The 17599-nt window shown below is 43.7% G+C and overlaps 1 protein-coding gene across 5 annotated transcripts in view; it reads right to left on the bottom strand.

The window, feature by feature from the left end:
- LOC126518743 (uncharacterized) overlaps nt 1-17599 on the bottom strand; it is a 192312-nt gene that overhangs the window by 73642 nt on the left and 101071 nt on the right. For all 5 annotated transcript variants that reach the window (XM_055064856.1, XM_055064858.2, XM_055064857.2 and 2 more), the window contains 2 exons: nt 11980-12089; nt 2549-2726 (listed from right to left, as the gene is read on the bottom strand). In XM_055064856.1, coding sequence (XP_054920831.1) covers nt 2549-2726; nt 11980-12089 — 288 coding nt within the window. The remainder of the gene's footprint in view (nt 1-2548; nt 2727-11979; nt 12090-17599) is intronic.

Here is a 17599-nt window from a genome sequence, read left to right as displayed (position 1 = left end):
CATTAGCTTTCGACTTAGGACACGAAAGCCGGCGAGCGTTTCATTCGGGGGCATCATAATTGGATAAATACTGCCAAATGAATCAGCAGTATGCTTTTGAATTTTTTCTGGATCTTGTTAAATTTGACCTACTCGATAATTCTATCAATTTTGTCTGTCCCGTCAGGGTCGAGTTATTGGAAGTAAACTGAATAATCATCTTAGCTTTGCTCTCGGGTTATGTAGTTCCCGCTGTTCTTTTTGCTTTTTTAAAATGTGTCTCCTGTTGATTTCGTGTGTTCTTACTGTTGGTTTTATACAGATTGTATGCCCTCCACTCCCCCCAAATATAGTGCCCTCACTTGGACCCTTAGGGTAAACGAATTGAATGAAATGAAATGTCATGATAAAATTCCAAAACCAACATACAAGGGTACATTTTTCTTATTAATGCAATTGAAAACATTGGGCAAGAACCTCGAAATCGTTGAAAGCACAAGGTACATTCAATTTGCACTACACCACCTTTCATGCAAGTGCAGGAAATACTGTGAACTCACGCTGCATGAAGCCTGCACTAGGTGAAAGAGCAGACGATACCATGTTGCACTATACGAGTCGAGTGTAGACAGTTGCAGATGCTGAAAGCCAATTCTGGCAGTGTTTGAGCCACATGACTCTTGTCATGATGCCCAGCCAATTTCTCTTTCCTTCAACAATTTGAAAATGGCACACACACTTGCTTTAAAGGGACACTAAACACTTCATTCTCTTAAATTTTAAGAGTTTCCTCATGCTACATTTATTATTGATGTACTGGAAATTCTGCAATAAAATTAACTTATAGTGAATGAAAAGCACTCGACTGGACTAAAGAAAAAGTTGACAGTAGAAAGCAACACACCTGAAGTACACAAAAACAAAACAATGAAAGAAGCCACCCCCAAGGTGCTTTGTCAACAAACGCATACAATAAAAAAACTATGTAGTAGTGGCTGAACAATTGCAACATTAGATTTCCATATAATATTGTTAGTACAGTAGACTTTTAATTCAACTCTGGTTAATTCGATCCAAGCTGAAGGTCCCAGCTGGCACCCATGGAACCAAACTTTTCTTATTTCGACCCTAAAATTGGCCTTTGGCATATAATTCAAGCTTTACCAGTCGGCACACATGTGCCTGACCCCTATGGTGACCCCAATAGCAACCCCTTCAGTGGCAGTGTGTGCCTTGGCGGAGCTTAGGAGACCAGGAATGCGTTGAACACATATCTCTCATCGAAAGCGCCTATTTTCGGCCAGTCGCAGGAGGATTTTAAAGCAACAGCCATATCTCACAATGTCTGATTACGGTATTTACCCAATTTCAACTTGCAGATTTTTTTCTTTTCCTTTTTTTTTTCAAGAAAATTGGCCAGGAAAGTGCCTGTGTGGTACAATTGGACACGACCAAAAAACTGCCTTTGCGACATTTGTATACTTCACCGCATAACACAAATGTAGCAGCAAAGCTGACTACAAAAGCCATGATATGATTATGAGGCATGCTGTATTAGGGGACTGCGGATTAAGTTTGACCACCTGGGTTTCGTTAACTGTACCTAATGCACGGGCATTTTTGCATTTTGTCTCCATCGAAAGGCAGGCGCTGTAGCCGCATAGCTGAGATTTGATTTCACAGCCTCGTGCTTAGCAGCTCTTACGCCATAGCAACTACCAAACCACCACGGTGGGTATGACTGCAGGAAACCAGCCAGCATGTGCAACACTATTAGACTCTTGTCCATTTTTCAGATTTTTTTAGGAGCTTTAATTTCATTTCTACATTGGTTTTCTACTTTGGACACACAGAAAGCGGCACCCAATTTTTGTCCGATGCATATCAAAATCAGGAAAATACTGCCAAATGAGTCTGCAGTTTGTTTTAGTGTCTTTTCTGTACCTTGCTCAATTTGACTCGTCGGATAATTCACGAATTTCGTCAGTCCCATCAGGGTCTAATTAACGGAAGTCAACTGCATTATACCTGGTGAAAATGTTCTGCGGCAGTGCAGTGAAAGCTATGGAGCTGAAGCACACACTTCTTTTACTGCGCATCTGCACGTAGTCCGCAAATATAAGCAACTGTAAGCTACGTACTGTAAAACAAACCATACCACTTATGTTTATTCTTTATTTAAGCTTTATTTCATAGCAAATAACTTAGGAAAAATATTTCTGCTTCTTGCTGTTCTTAGTTTTCTGGCTTTCTGGTCTCCATGTCTGGTTTTCCTGGTCTTATAAACTGCCAGCAAAATTTTGGCACTACTTAGCTTAGTAAGACACGAGCAGAAGCTCTGCACCTGCAGGCGAGTGCGCATAGCGTTGGCTGTGCTGCCACAGTAAGTTGTTGTCAGGTATACTATGCACGACTTTTTCCTCTCAAAATGTAAGCACTTGTGCTAGGGTGTAGGATTATCAAGCCTGTGGTACCGCTGTTGAGTTCCTAAAATTTGAAGGAAATAGCAGGAGGTCTGCACTGACTGCCGACAAGACCAGCTGTCACAAATGGTGAGAAAGCACACTACCTGGTGTGTTTCGAGCAGCACCAGCTCCTGGCCCATGGGGAGCAAGAGGTGGCCCCTGCCCAGCAGCCGTGGCTGGCCTGAGCCCCCCGATGAGCACTGGTAGCAGGCGTGCAGCACCTCGCCACCCTTCACCCCAGGCATGCTCACCAGAGTCACATGCCACAACTCCTCGTCCAGCCTGCATGCATGTCGGGATTTCCTTGACAAGGCGACTACAGCCTCCCTACTATAGTATGCTACTATGTCTATATACAACATTACTTGAGAATTCAAAAGAGACAGCACTGTCTTGTAAATGCTTTATGTTTGCTCTTTTAATTTCCTAAACACAGTAAACCAACTCGCCCAAGAATATGTCCCATCGAACTGCCATCTCAGTGTGAGTGAATACAAAAAATTGAACAGACTTCTCCCAAGCACGTACTGAATAACATTGGAGAGAGTGCCTGACTCTTCTCTTGATTGTGTATTTTTTTCCGCTTTTCTTGTGGATACATAATTAGGGTGGCTGTGGAATGTTTCATAGATAGTATTTGCTGGGATATACAGGTATGCTTACAGTACTCCTTGACTCTGCAACGCCTCCACGACTGCTGGTATATCTACTGAATCAAACATATTTTCTTAATCTATGAAAGCCACATGAAGAGCTTGGTTGCATTTCACAGAGTTCCCAATTACCTGGCTGTGATTCATCGTAGAATACCACTTTCTGAAGCTAGCCTATTCTCTTGGTTGACTAAACAAGTGTTGCCAGGATTATATAGAAAAAATTACCTTGGTGAATATTTTATACAATACTGAAAGCAAGCTAATGGACCCATAATTCCAAGTATAATGTGGGCATTCTTCTAACTCTCTGGTACACCTGAAGCCTTGAGGCAATGCGAATAAAGGTCCACAAGCCTTTGGAGTAGAATATCTCCTCCATCATTGATTAAATCCACTGTTATTGCATCTTCTCCTGCTGCTCTTCCTCCAGGACATGTCTTGCAAAGCCTTGGTTTTGTCTCACAGGCTGTTTTCGTTTGTTTTACTCACAAAATCTGATATATATCTGGTTTCTAATTTCTCAAAGGGTCAGCGCTAGACGCTCTCGTTTATTGCTCACAGCGGTGCAATTACATCTGTTCACAGGTGGGTGCTGGTATATATACAAACGATGCTGCCATATACGAATTACACTGCCATGCCTGCGTATCTTTTCCTGAGACTCGTGAAAACTGACTTCTTCTGTTGGCAATGGGATGAAGGATTACTGCAAGTTTCTGACTTGTTGGGTTTTTATGACTGGTGCACAACTATCAAGTTTTCTTCACATACATGGTTCGATTATGCTATGGACGTGTGCACCGGTTGTTGTTCTGCAAGTGAGTCGAGCGGCGATTCTTTCGATGCGAATAGAAATACAGTAGGCTTCGCTTAAACGGAATTTGAAGGTACTGAAGAATGTGTTTCATTTATCCGAAGTTTCATTTAGGCAAGAGACCTAAAAATCACCGAAACTGATTTATTCAAGAAGCGTCGGAGGGTTTTTATATTACTGTGGTAAAAAACAAAGACTTTACTGAATCCTGCTTTAAATAATGGAGCTTTATTTGTGCAAGGATATATCCATTAGCGCTAAAATTCTGTGCAGTCCTCACATTCAAAATAGCGCAACATACTTTCAACTGCATCTCTTGCCATCAGGTCTGAAACAGTAAGGTGCACTGGAACAGCAATACCTATGCCTTTGTCAATAGAATCAATAGTCTTTGCCACGAACTTGACCGATAATATTTCAACTGTCTCTATAAAGCAGGTAACAAGGGAATTACCTGCCGTCTCTTATTCCTGGTGGTTTGAACGAAGCAGCAGTGGTAGCCTGACTGCAAGTCAGTTGCAACTGCAATCAAAGTTTGCCAACATTGAGCCCATGGGCAGACAACCAAAACTGATGTCACTGTTTAAATTATCTGGCATTTCTGTTTAAGCGAGTTTGTTTATCTGGAGTCCACTGTATATATTACAGTATATCTACTTATTTATTTTTATTGTAAGTATTTGTGCGAGCCCATCTGTACTCATGAATAAACAATGCACGTTTACTAATGGAAAATATTTTTTTTTACTTTATGGTCACTCTAAAAAATTGTGATAATTATTTTTTCGAACAGGACACTCTGAAGATTTTAAATCTGCAATAAAGAAAATGACCCTGCGGGGTGGCATTTGGCCAAAAAATTTACTCTCAAAGGGTTAAATATATCCAATGGTGTAAGAAGTGATTGCATTCCATCTTAACCCTTTGAGGGTCGATTTTTTTCGCCATATGCGACCGCCCAGGGTCGATTTTTTTTTGTTGCAGATTCCAATTCTTCTTAGGGACTTATTTCGAAAAAAATTTACCGTACCTTTTCTAGAGTGACCATAAAGTGAGAAAAAAATCTTTTGCGTTGGTATATATGCACTTTTCATTCATGAATAACAACAATAAAAATGGAAATAAACTTATCAGAATTAAAAATTTGATGCATTTTTATGCACATAGTTCAAGGCTTTGAAAATTCGCACACGAGAATATTTTGCAAGTCTCAAATGTTCCTGCTCTTACCCTAATACGTACGTCCATAGCGTAATCGAACTGCGTAGGTGCGCGCACTCAGGAAAACTGTTTGGTTGTGTGCCCATCAAAAAAAGCAACACATGTGACAAACTTCCGCTAATCTTCATCTTATCGCCAACCAGCTAGGGCAATTAGTTTTCGCAGGTCATAAAAAAAAGAGAAAAGAAACGGAAACGCATGCACGGTGGCATCCTTCCTATGCGCACCCCTGTGAGCACTAAACGAGCGAGAAACAAGCGGTCACCCTTTAAGTGATTAGTAACGAGATAGCCATCAGTTCTGCAAGCGCAAAAAGCCGAAACCGCCCGCACGACAAAATCCAAACGGCCGCCTACATGCGCACGCGCCAATGCGCGAGCGGTAGTATATAGACAGGCTGGAGCAAACTATCGCTAAAACGAACCATGCAACGAAAACTGAGAGAGGAAGGCGTGCGAAAAAAATTCCCTGTATCCCCACATAGTGGCAGCACATCAAAGAAAAGAAAAAGTTAGGAAATTGGCGTGCTTTTTAAATGTACAGACGGCACTGTAAATATACGGCATCGACCATTTTCTGACTTGTTCGCGGCGCCATATATTTACGTCATTGACCGTCAAAGGGTTAAGAGAAGCACACTTGCCGAAGCGTGAATCGGAGCAGTGTTTGATATACAGTTAAACCGCGATATAATAAACTTCATAACGAAATTCTCAATATAACAAAATATTAAACTTTTCATAAGCTCTTGCTCATAGAACACCATGAATTTAGCACCTCACTATAACGAAGTGTGTTTGTATGCCATTTTAATATAACGAAATTTCACTGCTGCTGCAAAGGAATGCCGAGACAATAAATGTAAACTTCCACATACACAGAAGGTCAAATGACTGAATTACAAGCGACTGCTTGCAAACGCACCTTTCAAATCTCGCAGGCCGCTGAGCAACAAGAGCAGCCTCCGAAGTGGAGCCGCATCATTTTTCGTATAAAGTCCAAGAGAGATAGATCCTATTGCGTCCCATGCACTGTGTGCTTTAGGTGCAAGTGAAAGCGTGCGGGGTGAGACAAGAAAGATGGTGGCTTCACGTGTGACACCTTCCCGCACAAGCAAAGGAAAAAAGGGAGGAGACCAAGCTTGCGGTAAGGCAATCAAGCGCTCGCGAGGAGGGCGGGGGGGGGGGGGGGTGGGGGGGGGGGTAAGGTGGCGCGCATATGCAGCCGCGCACCCTGCTTTTAGAGGTAATCAGCTGCATGTACAAAGAGTGGGCGTGTTGAGATGGCGTGGAACCATGTAAGCTGGCTTCCCACGCGTTTAGTATTGCAAGTTGCGTAATTACGAGTTTCAGTGACTCGTTGGAGCGAGAGACAGACGAAGCATTCCCTCCGCGCTGCCGGCACTTATCCTGATAGAGTTGTCCCAGTGCAGGAGACACTACCAGCCACGGGGGCGGAGTGTACGCGAAAGCGTGGCTGGCTTTACTTAATTTGTACCACCGATGTGAAGATATCGCCAACATACGTCGCATGAAACCGTATCATTCGTTGCCAACTCCCAAATTTATCAAGACGAATTGTTTTCTCATTCTGATTTACTTTTTTCGATTGCCCAATAATTTGGAAAATTCTGCGGCTCCATTCCGTGTAAGAAAAATAGATCGGCAACTGTACTTATTTGCATAAAAGGTCAAATTTCAATACAACGAACTTTCGATATAACGAAGCAATTTGCCTATTTTACCGACTTTGTTACATCAAGGTTTAACTGCATTGAATGTGATGGTGAATGGCAGCTGGATCCACGTGTGGTACAGCACTATACTTCTGCATGGAGTTTCCAAGGGGATGTTACTACTGCTCAATGTAGATTGTAAATCAATATATGCAAGACTCATATATCTGGGATTGTCTGAAGTGAGTAGTACACATGCTTAAGCAATCTTGGGCAGGCTGATAATTGTCTAATTTTCTTATTAGCTGCCTTTAAATAACACCTAAGTGGACAAAGCATACGTCTGGTTGTAGTATATGACAAAAGTCCCAGCCCCCAGATTTTCCAGTTGGCTGCAGGCACTGTCAGAGGTCATGCCAAAGAGCCGTACTGGTTCTCAACATTCTGGGTCACTTCTGACGAGCGGTAATAACCGCATTTTTTCACAGCTTCAAGAACATCTGTTTCTGCTAGCTTTCGTGATGCACCTACATTTGAACCCCATTATAACGAAGTTGAAGGGGAAGCCAAAATTACTTCTTTATACCAACTATTCCCCTTACTGCAGTATATGCACAATGGTATGCACAACTTTAAACACGCAAAGAAGACTACAGCTCTGCAGCCTGCCGAATCACTATGCAGCCGCGTATGCGATGACCATTTAACAAAACAACCATAGACCCCTTCGCTCGGATGTGTGCAACACGCGACTGTTTAGTGCCTGACGGGACAGCCATTACGATAGCATACTTATGCTTCGATGTGATGGTCTTAATTTCGCTTCCACTTTTCACCTGGCTCCCTCACATTGTCGTGAAACTGGTGAAACAGTGACACGGTCAAAGGAAACAGCAAGTCTACTGCGATGCAAATGAAGCCTGTTGTGTTCAAGCAGAATGTGGCGCACAACATTGTGCACGCAGTTGGGGCGGTATTCTCTGGCAACCTCCGTGACTTCCGGAAACAGTTTTACTGTTGCAATATTTCTCAAACCCATCAAAGTCCACAACCGACAGAGTTTGGTCCAGTGCCAGAAACATGGACGTCCTTCAAAAGCGAAACCTGAAAGCAAACCTATCTGATCCGCTGCTTTCTTGTGCTCCGGCTTGGCTTGGCCGGCCAATGCCAGTTTCATGCAATCTTAGAGGTCACGCCTAGCTGCGTCAGCACAGCGCTGCACGCCGCAGTGAGAGAGAGAACTGGAGGCACTAGTTTTTAGCACGCCCCGTGCAAGCATCATCATAGATATGTGGTGCGGTGCAGCTAAGCTTGGCCTACGATATTACAATCCTAGAGGGTGTGCCTAGCGGTGTCAGCACAGCGCTGCACGCCGCAGTGAGAGAGAGAATTGGAGGCACTAGTTTACACGGAGACATTTAACCTGCGCAATGATCGCACCCCTGAATTTGCGGCAATTTTTCTGACAAAGAAGTGCGACCATTATGCGAGTAGATGCGGTACTTCTTTACAAAATGAGCATTCTAAATATCAACCTTGTAGAGAAGGATTGGAACAATATAGTGGGTCGTCCTCTTCAGCGCTTTTGCTTGTGAATGCCGCTCGCGCTGGGAGTCCGTCCCCTGCTCTAACGGTCGGTCCCAAACGCCAGCAACTAATAACCGCCTTTACAACCCTAATATCTTAAAATGGAGTGAGTGCTTTTTGACTGTGACTCCAATGACTGTGACTCAAGTTCTTGCGAAGTAAAATCTGGCATTCTGCAAGCAGGGCCCTTGGAGAATGCCAGATTTTACTTCGGAAGAATTCGAGTCACAATCATAGGTGATTTTTGGATGCCATTCTGCCCTTCGCAACCTACACCTACAATACCACTACTCAGACAATACTGCCTACAATACCACCACTGGCTTTTCACCCTTTTTCTTATTGCACGGCCGACACCCGTCGCACATAATCGACACAAGCCGGATGCATCTGAGTCTGCGCCTATTTCTGCCCCAGTCAGACATGCCGAAAAGTGTCGCGATCTCGCGCGGGCCTTTGCTTCGAATGACCAAAAGCGCCAGAAGAGCATTCGCGGTGGCACCACTTCTGCACCCACGTTCCTCCCCGGAGCACTTTTGTGGCTCTTGGTCCCTTCCACTGAACCTGGGCTCTTGTCGAAACTACTGCCAAAGTATGAAAGCCCCTACTGCGTCGTCGAACACACATCTACAGTCAACTATGTGGTCGAGCCTGTTGAACCATTTTCGGACATGTGCCGTCGTGGATGAGACATTGTCAACGTCGACTGCCTCAAGACCTACTATGACCAACTCATAGCGCCGAGCTGTTAGGTCATCGGGTGGCTCCCTTTTCTTTCCCGGGGGTAACTGTAGAGAAGGATTGGAAAAATATAGTGGGTTGTCCACTCTAGCACTTTCTAGTGGGTTGTCCTCTTCAGAGCTTTTGCTCGTGAATGCCGCTCGTGCTGCGAGTCCGTGCTCTGCTCTACAGGTCGGTCCCAAACTCCAGTGACTAATAAACGCCTTTACAACCCTAACATTTTCAAATGGATTGAGTTCTTTTTGACTAATCGCACACAATACGTAACCACCAATGACTGTGACTCGAATTCTTCCAAAGTAACATCTGGCATTCCGCTAGGGTCCATTTTGGGCCATCTGTTTTCCTAATTTATATAAATGACTTTCCTGACACAGTTACTTCTAATATAAAGTTATCTGATGATGACTGCATTGTTTACCATGAAACACCAAACGAATCTGACCACTCGGTCCTCCAGTCTGACTTGGACAATATTTCTTACTGGTGCAGCAAATGGTCTAAGACTCTCAATACTAACAAATGTAAGAGCATGACAGACTCTCATCGTTCTAATCCTGCTGAATTCCTCGCTCATGAAATCAATGGAACATTACTAGAGCACATAACCTTCTATAAATATTTTGGTGTGCCCATAACAGATGATCTTTCATGGCATACTCATGTTAATTGGGTCATTAAAAATGCTGAAAATGCTAATATATCTTCTTGTCCTTTGTTTCTTGTGACTTTTTTTTCCTTCAACTATGTACCTACTGGCCCAGATGTCAACCCTTATGCCACAATATTGCTGAAGCACTAAGCCATTTAAAATTATTACTATATATCAAATGCTAATTAAATCTAAACTCAAGTACAGTGAAATCTTGATATAATTAACTCTAGGGGACCATGGTAAATTGTTCGTTATTCTGAAATATCAATATAGTGAAAGCCCCAAAATTCACCATTCCACCCATCAACCCATCAGTTGATAAACTGTCGCCATATGGGCTATCCACGAAAACGTCACTGTTGGCTCTCGGCATGCGCTGCTGCTATTTTCCATAGATTCTGCCGCCACGCACCACTGAAGCCCTGTATAGTAAGAGTGACGCACGCAAAACAGACGCTGATGCCGAGAAAACTACCAACAGAAAAGTAGCTTCATGTTGCCTCCAAAGCTAAATGTTTCTTGCTTCTCTATTTTTTGCATTTCTTGCTGTGGACACCGCAACTGTCTCGCTTGAGGCAGACACCTGAACTACGTCAAAGCGCAAGCGTGCGTAAACGGCACCGTCTGGAAAGTGCGACCGTGTGGCATCCCTGCGAGTATGGAGGTTACATTCCACCACACGCATAGCTAGTACGGCCACAGAAATAAACGAAAAAAAAAAAAAGAGATGGGCGCAGAAAGAAGGCTGAAAGAAGGAAGGATGCGCCTCAGTTGCTAGGTGACACTTTTCTGCGTGCAGCATGTGCTCGCAAAACCTGATGCATTCTCGCCTACACTCACCCGCATTCTTTCTTTCTCTGGCGCCGTCTCAGGTTTTCCGAACTCATGCACCATGACATCTGCCCTCTGTGCCTTGTCATCTGCTAGCCTACCATTTTGGCTTCCATGAAGGATACACGGAAATATAAGAACCGTAGATTTCAGAATATTAGTTCATAGTACTGAGGCACTGTTAATATTACAGGGAAACTGAATTATGATCATTATTCTGAAAAGTTCAGTATTCTGAAGTTCGTAGTAGTGAAATATTTTTATATTGAAACTATAAGAAGTCAGCAGGGGATTTTTGAAAAGTTTGTTAATCGGAAAAGTTCGTTAAAGTGGTGTTCATAATAATGAGGCTTCACTGTATGCGTTTGCTATCTTGGATACGGGCTTAAGTAACCTTGCAGGTACAGTAGAGTCTGTTCAAAATTGTTCAGCTCGCTTTAGTTTATCAAACTACTTCCGTACTGCCAGTGTTCCACCTATAAAATCTAATCTTGGCCTTCCAAACTTGCTCTTAAGAAGAAAAATTTCACATTTTTGTCGCTTTCATAAAACGTTTTTCTTGAACCAGTTACTGAAATGCAAACATTTATCAGAACCAACATACTTGTCATCCTGCACTGATCACCAGCATAAAGTCGCCTTTCCTTCTTGCCACACTAACCTGTTTCATGATTCATTTATACCCAAGACTAGCTCAGAATGGAACCACCTTCCCAGTGCCATCGCCAGCGTTGAAGATGCAATCATTAAAGGCCATTGCTGTTGACCACTTCTCAGAATAACTTGCACTGCTATTTATTAGTTTAATAATTTTTGTACTTCACATGTAGAATAATGTTGCTTACGGCATTGTCATTCAAGGCCTCTGGTACTGACCTCTGTTAGAATAACCTACTCTATTAATTGATAGTTTTCATATTTACTTTCACATTTAACAATGTTGTTGTTTATGTTATTCACATTGTATGAACACAATGTACCTGCCCTCTCTATAATACCCTTCAGGCCCTGAGGGTATTGCAATAAATAAATAAAAATAAGTTGGCAGAACAATTTTACTTGGTTAAAACGAGGTTTTAAATACATGGGTCTCTATGGGGATTTGCAAAGAAATTGCACTTATTTTGTTATATCCATTATTTTGTTAAATCCTGCCTGTTCAAGTGTACTTGCGCTTCAAATGCAAAATTGTGTGCAGAGGTTGCTCTGTGTGTGCACTATCTGAATTCTCATGCAATTTAAAATTTCATTGCAGCTAAAGGCATGACTCTAAGCCAGCACACAACTGCAACAATATGTGCCAGAAGATGGGCCAGATGATCGACCAGTCGTTGGAATGTATGGATAGTGCTCACCTGGAGCATCCGGCCACAAGGATGCAAGTGGGGTCGCATGGCCACTGGGTCACACTAAGCATCAGCTGGGCTTCCAGGCCGTGACCACCAAACAGCGGCGTCTCGCGCACCTGCACACCGTGCTCCTTTAGTAGACTGCGCTTCACCAGAGGACACCTACACCACACTCAAAGCGAGCATACCGTTCAGCACCCACACTTTCTTGTCAGAAATCTTATGTCTTGCTGAGACACACACATGGCAATCCTGACAGGAAAGTAACAAGCAAACAGCATTAAAGGGACCCTGAGATTTAATGGGCACACCACGTTCAGAAAAGACAGTTCTTTTCTTGACAAAGCAAATGAAGGTATGCTCACACATGCCAGAATGTGCACGGCACTTTTGCCTGCACATAAGCGTGATTTGTATGCCTATAAATATATCTAATAAAGGATTTATTGAAGGTAGCACTTGTGTATGTTCACTCGCTTGTCCACGTCATCAATGAACTTAAAACAATCTTAAGCAACACTGTAGTTTGTACACTGCATATACACCCGCAGCAATGTGGCGAATGCCCCTGCGGTGGCATCCATCTCTTCTTGCTTCGTGTAGCATAAACTGGAGAACATAGTGCCACCACATATCCATCCATCGCAAGAAGTTCACCTTGAAATTTCGCTCAAAGTAGCCCACATTTAAAGAGTAAACTGCACAGGAACGAGATGTGCGAACACATTCAGTTCACATCAGCCGGAGGTAGAGAACACTTGCATCACCACATGAAGGAGGCAGGACATAGCGATGGCGGCATGGTATAAATGTTGAGGGGGGAATGCTGCGGAGGGGAGTGTATTTCTTAACCACTCGTACCTGTGTTGTTACAGCGCACTGGTACAAAGTTCTAGCGAGAAAGTATTTCTTAAGAGATACCCTCTTTGTCTAGGCGTACAACAAAAAACTGTTTCAGGCACCCCTTAAGGAAATGCATGCAAGATTAATGGAAAATTATGGGTGATGTCCAAAGCACACGCCACATTTCGTTGTACAGTGTTTCTGGAGACCACCATCTTGATAAGCCCATAGCCAATCTGTGTATGCGCCTCTTAACTGTTTTTTATATACTACAGTTGAACCAGCTTATAACGAACTTGATAGTTTTGCAAGAAGTGGTCGTTGTATCAGTACTTCATTATATGCAGACTCGCTCTCCAAAATGCACAAAAATTAACGACACTGAAGCTGGCGTCAGCAGCTAGGATTCGATGCCACTTTGGTCCAAAAATAGAACTTTCAGCACCATCATTTTGTTCCTAGCACTCCTCCACATCTAACTGCAAGTTTCTGTTAAAGGGCAACTCCGGCGTTTTTTTAATCATATTAGGATATTGTCATCTTCAAATGGCCCTGACAGTCCTCTGGCCGGTAGGGTGGTTCAATTGGCTTGGAAACTCATCAATAACTTTAAATAAATAAATGAGGTACCCAAAGCAAAACAGGTAGCTGCATTGTGTGACATCACGATGAGTCGATGATGTCAGATCCTACACCACCGTAATGTAAACCCGTAGAACATGTGCTAAAACACAGTACGCATGGCGCTAATGCCAAAAAGGCGAAGCTGACAATGTTTTCTGATGACACGGGGAGCTTTTCCAGCTCTTTTGAATTAGACAGTGGCGATTTCAGCAAAGATTTCAGCAATGATGTGAGCGCTGAAGGATTGCCGTTTGCTTTTGACCCGCCGCCTGCATGAGGCAGCTGACGTGCCCAAGTTCAACACATTGTGCTGCGGCAAGACGAAGAGAAGCACCGGTTATCACGTTTGTAAAAATGATCATTGTCGGCCGTTGTCTCATAGAAAAAGGAGCCAGCTTCGTCGTTTCTGGGCAAGTGGCGGTATAGTCTCTGACGTCACAAACACAGGATGGTCACTAAAATGTCATGCGTTTGTGGGCAGGAGTCGGAAACACGTAACCAATCTTTAAAGTTCACTTTCAGGAAAACAAAATGACTTGCAGTCATATCTCACAGGAGTTGCCCTTTAAAAACGCCATCTAAATAGCGAAATGCGGCATCGTAGGCCCTATGAAACGGTGCCTGTAGCCAGTTCTGATCAGTCGCCATTTTGAAACTATGCCATTTCTCCTTCGAGAGTGTAGTATATTTTACTATCAGCGAGACGAGTGGATTCTGCATACGACAGCGAAGCATTCTGTAGTTGGCTGGAAGAGGGAACTACTGCGGCATGCCAGAAAGGACTTGATGTTACAGCGGCAGCATCGACAACACGTGCGCCGAGAGCCGCCAAGTTGCATTTTCTTTAATGCCACTTCAGCCGAAAAAGTTCCAAGTTCGAAAGATAGAATGCCATCCTGAGCAGTTATCAGCATTGATGTAAACGAAACTTCGACGAACCGTAACTGCCAACTCTTTGCAACGCTGCGTGGCAGCAGCACATCGTGCCGGCTTCACGCTGACTCTGGTCTCATGAATATCTATAGCAACGCTTAATAAGTGGCCGCTATTTCAAATTGGCCCAAAGAGCGTACTATCGAGCTCAGTATGAGCAACAGGCGACCGCTTTGACACACACTAGTACATAATGTAGTGCACGTGGTGCCACACGGAGAACTGCACTAAACAAGAGAGCTGCCACCGTAATTTCCGAGACTGGTGCCGCACAGAGAACTGCGCACTAGGTGCCGCCATCGTATCCTCCGAGATCGGAGGCCACAGCCACTGTAGTGCTTCGCTTTGAAGCACGCTGGAGACATGCCTTGAAAACACGGTTACCCTAGCATGGTTGAAAGCAGGTGACTGCATTTATGAATACAGGAGTAGGTCACATAGGCTTCCATTACTCTGAGGGAGCTGTTGCAGGGATGCAAGGAAGAGGGTTGCAGTGTATCCTTCGTAGACCCCTTTGTACATTATACAGTTTTTTTTTTTTAACCCTTTGACTAGCAAGTTCTTTTCCAATTGTTGGACAGCCCCTGCCGGGTTTTCATTGTGTGTTGGTTCATTGGACATATCATGATACATCGAAGCTGGCTTTTTGTCACCGTTTTCTCTCATTTCAGCCTTTGTGAACATTTCATAAATTCTTTGGTCTTTCATAGTCCAGACGTAAGGACATGCCACGGCAGTGATGGCCAGAACTCCCCTTCCTGTGCACAATCTAGGGAGGTTTCTTTTTTTCCCCATTTTTTCCCCCCACAAGTAGGGTTACTTTTAAAAAATTAAATTATGGGGTTTTACATGCCAAAACCACTTTCTGATTATGAGGCACGCTGTAGTGGAGGGCTCCGGAAATTTCGACCACCTGGGGTTCTTTAACGTGCACCTCAATCTAAGTACACGGGTGTTTTCGCATTTAGCCCCCATCGAAATGCAGCTGCTGTGGCCGGGATTCGATCCCGCGACCTTGTGCTCAGCAGCCCAACACAGGGTTACTTTTGTATGACGCCTTGTTAGTATACAAGATAATGGCTGGTACTAGGAGGAACTCAGGCATGCATTGTTCTGAGTGCGAGCATTCCCACACATTGGAAGAAACATGGTTCGAGTCAGTATGCGACGCACAGAGGGGAGTTTTTATCTGTACGATGTGTGCGCTAGGGCTGCGTCTACACCGTCTAGAGTCGGACAAAGAAAAGCTAGCTAAGCGGGTTGGGAAGCCAGGAAAAGAACTCAAGAGTGAGCAGAGGAAGGTGGTAGAAGCTAGCCAATGTAGAAATGAAGCTGAGGGCCACCATTCCACAAAGAAATGGTGAAAGCTTCCATGCGAGCACTGCAAACGGGGCTGGCTCCAAAGCGAGAACAGGTAAGGAAGGCGAAACCACCTCACTGGAAAGTAGTAGCAGACAAGTCAGGCTACCACTGACGTGCGGGCCGCGGGAAACAACAAAGCAAAGAAAGGGTGAGGATGAGACGAGGGGTGGAGGGGGGGTGCATCGTGGCCTCAGATGCAGATTTCGGAGGTGAGGAGGAGGAAAAGCATGGAGTTGTCATTGTTAAGGATTCAAACATGCGTAGAGTAGAACTGGTGATAACAGAAAGGGTAGGCGCAGGCGAGCGAGTCCAGATTAGCGCACTTCCAGGGAAACCAATTAGGGAAGTGATAGCGAAAGCCAAGCAACACATGTGGACATGTGGGATACAATGGAGGAGAGGCACCTAGTGGTGATAATGGGCAGATTGAGTGACAATTCTGTAAGAACGGAGGACAAGGATCGTGAAGCAAATAGCCAAAGGGGTTACCGACCTGTGGAATGTCTCAAAACAAGTGCAAATCACAGTGTGCACAGTGCCAGAGGTTGAAAAGCAGGGGTATGCAATTGAAAGTGCAGTGCTTGCAGTAAACAGGGACATTTGGACACTAGCTATGGCAATGAATTTTAGTCGCTGACATCAACCGAGAAGTGTACCGAGCAAGCCATGAAGGCACTTTTGTGTGTGATAGTGTAGCAATTTTAATGATAGTGTAGCAACACTGATTGGATTTCGATTCGCAGTACGGGCAGTAGCATTCTTAGGTGGGCCCTAGGCAATCAGGAAAGAAGCTTAGGTATTGAATGTAGCAACAAACCAGCAAGGAGCAGAATTAGACCACAACGAGTTAAGAAAAGATGCACAAAGGGTAAGCATAGAGACTGTAAAATTTGTTACGTAAATGTGTTAGGTGGTCGTAAGCAGGAAAAATGGCTGGAAATTCAAACGCAGCTGGATGATGAAGCTACTGGCGTGTACGCCTTGATTGAAACACATCTATGAGATTTGGAGCAGCCGCCTCTTATTGACAATTTTGTATGAGACAGGTGCAACAGAATGAATGACTGGGTAAAGGAACGGAGTAGGCATCAGCACGCTAATTAGGCAAGGTATGAAGTGGCAAAGGATAAAAGAGACATATAAGGAGCATTTATGGATTAGCAGCACATGGGAAGGCAAAAAGACGTGGCTTGGAGTAACTTACCCATGGACAAATAGTGATACCAGAGATAACAAATAAAGAATTGATTGATTGCATTAGAAGCGATATTAATGAGTTCAAAAAATTGGGCCAGGTGGTATTACTGGGAGATATGATCGCGCGCATGGATGATTTAGATGCATATACTGATTACAACGGTTCTCTAGTGCTGGATCTGTGCGATGAACAGAACCTTATGATAGTAAACAGAGAGAATAAGTGTCATCGACAGGTAACGTGGCAATGCAGAAACTGGCATGTATAGAGTATGCCTTAGTCTCTCAAACGGTCTACGAATGACTAAACCAAATGATGATAGACAAACATGGAAAAAATAGCCTGGGTATCAATCATAAATGCTTCACCTTAAAATTTGGGAGCTATACTAACACAAAACACAAACCAATAGCATCAGAATTTCTAAAAATTAATGAAAAGTAAATAACAGACATTGCTAAAACACGGAGAAGAAAATGGAGGTGTTTACAACAACAATTTGGGAATATAAGGAACTCGTGGACATTATACAGAAGGAGATAAAAAGGACACAGCAAAACATTGTGGGACTTGGAAGAGGAAACCCCGCAAGCTGTGGAACAAGGAAATAAAGCAAGCTATAGGAAAGCGTAAAAAGGCATCTAGGGGTCATCAAGAAGCCAAAAA

The sequence above is a fragment of the Dermacentor andersoni genome, chromosome 1 (assembly GCF_023375885.2).
Source record: "Dermacentor andersoni chromosome 1, qqDerAnde1_hic_scaffold, whole genome shotgun sequence".
Lineage (NCBI taxonomy): Eukaryota > Metazoa > Arthropoda > Arachnida > Ixodida > Ixodidae > Dermacentor > Dermacentor andersoni.
The sequence above is the reverse complement of the archived record's forward strand: the minus strand, read 5'-3'. Positions and strand labels throughout refer to the sequence as shown.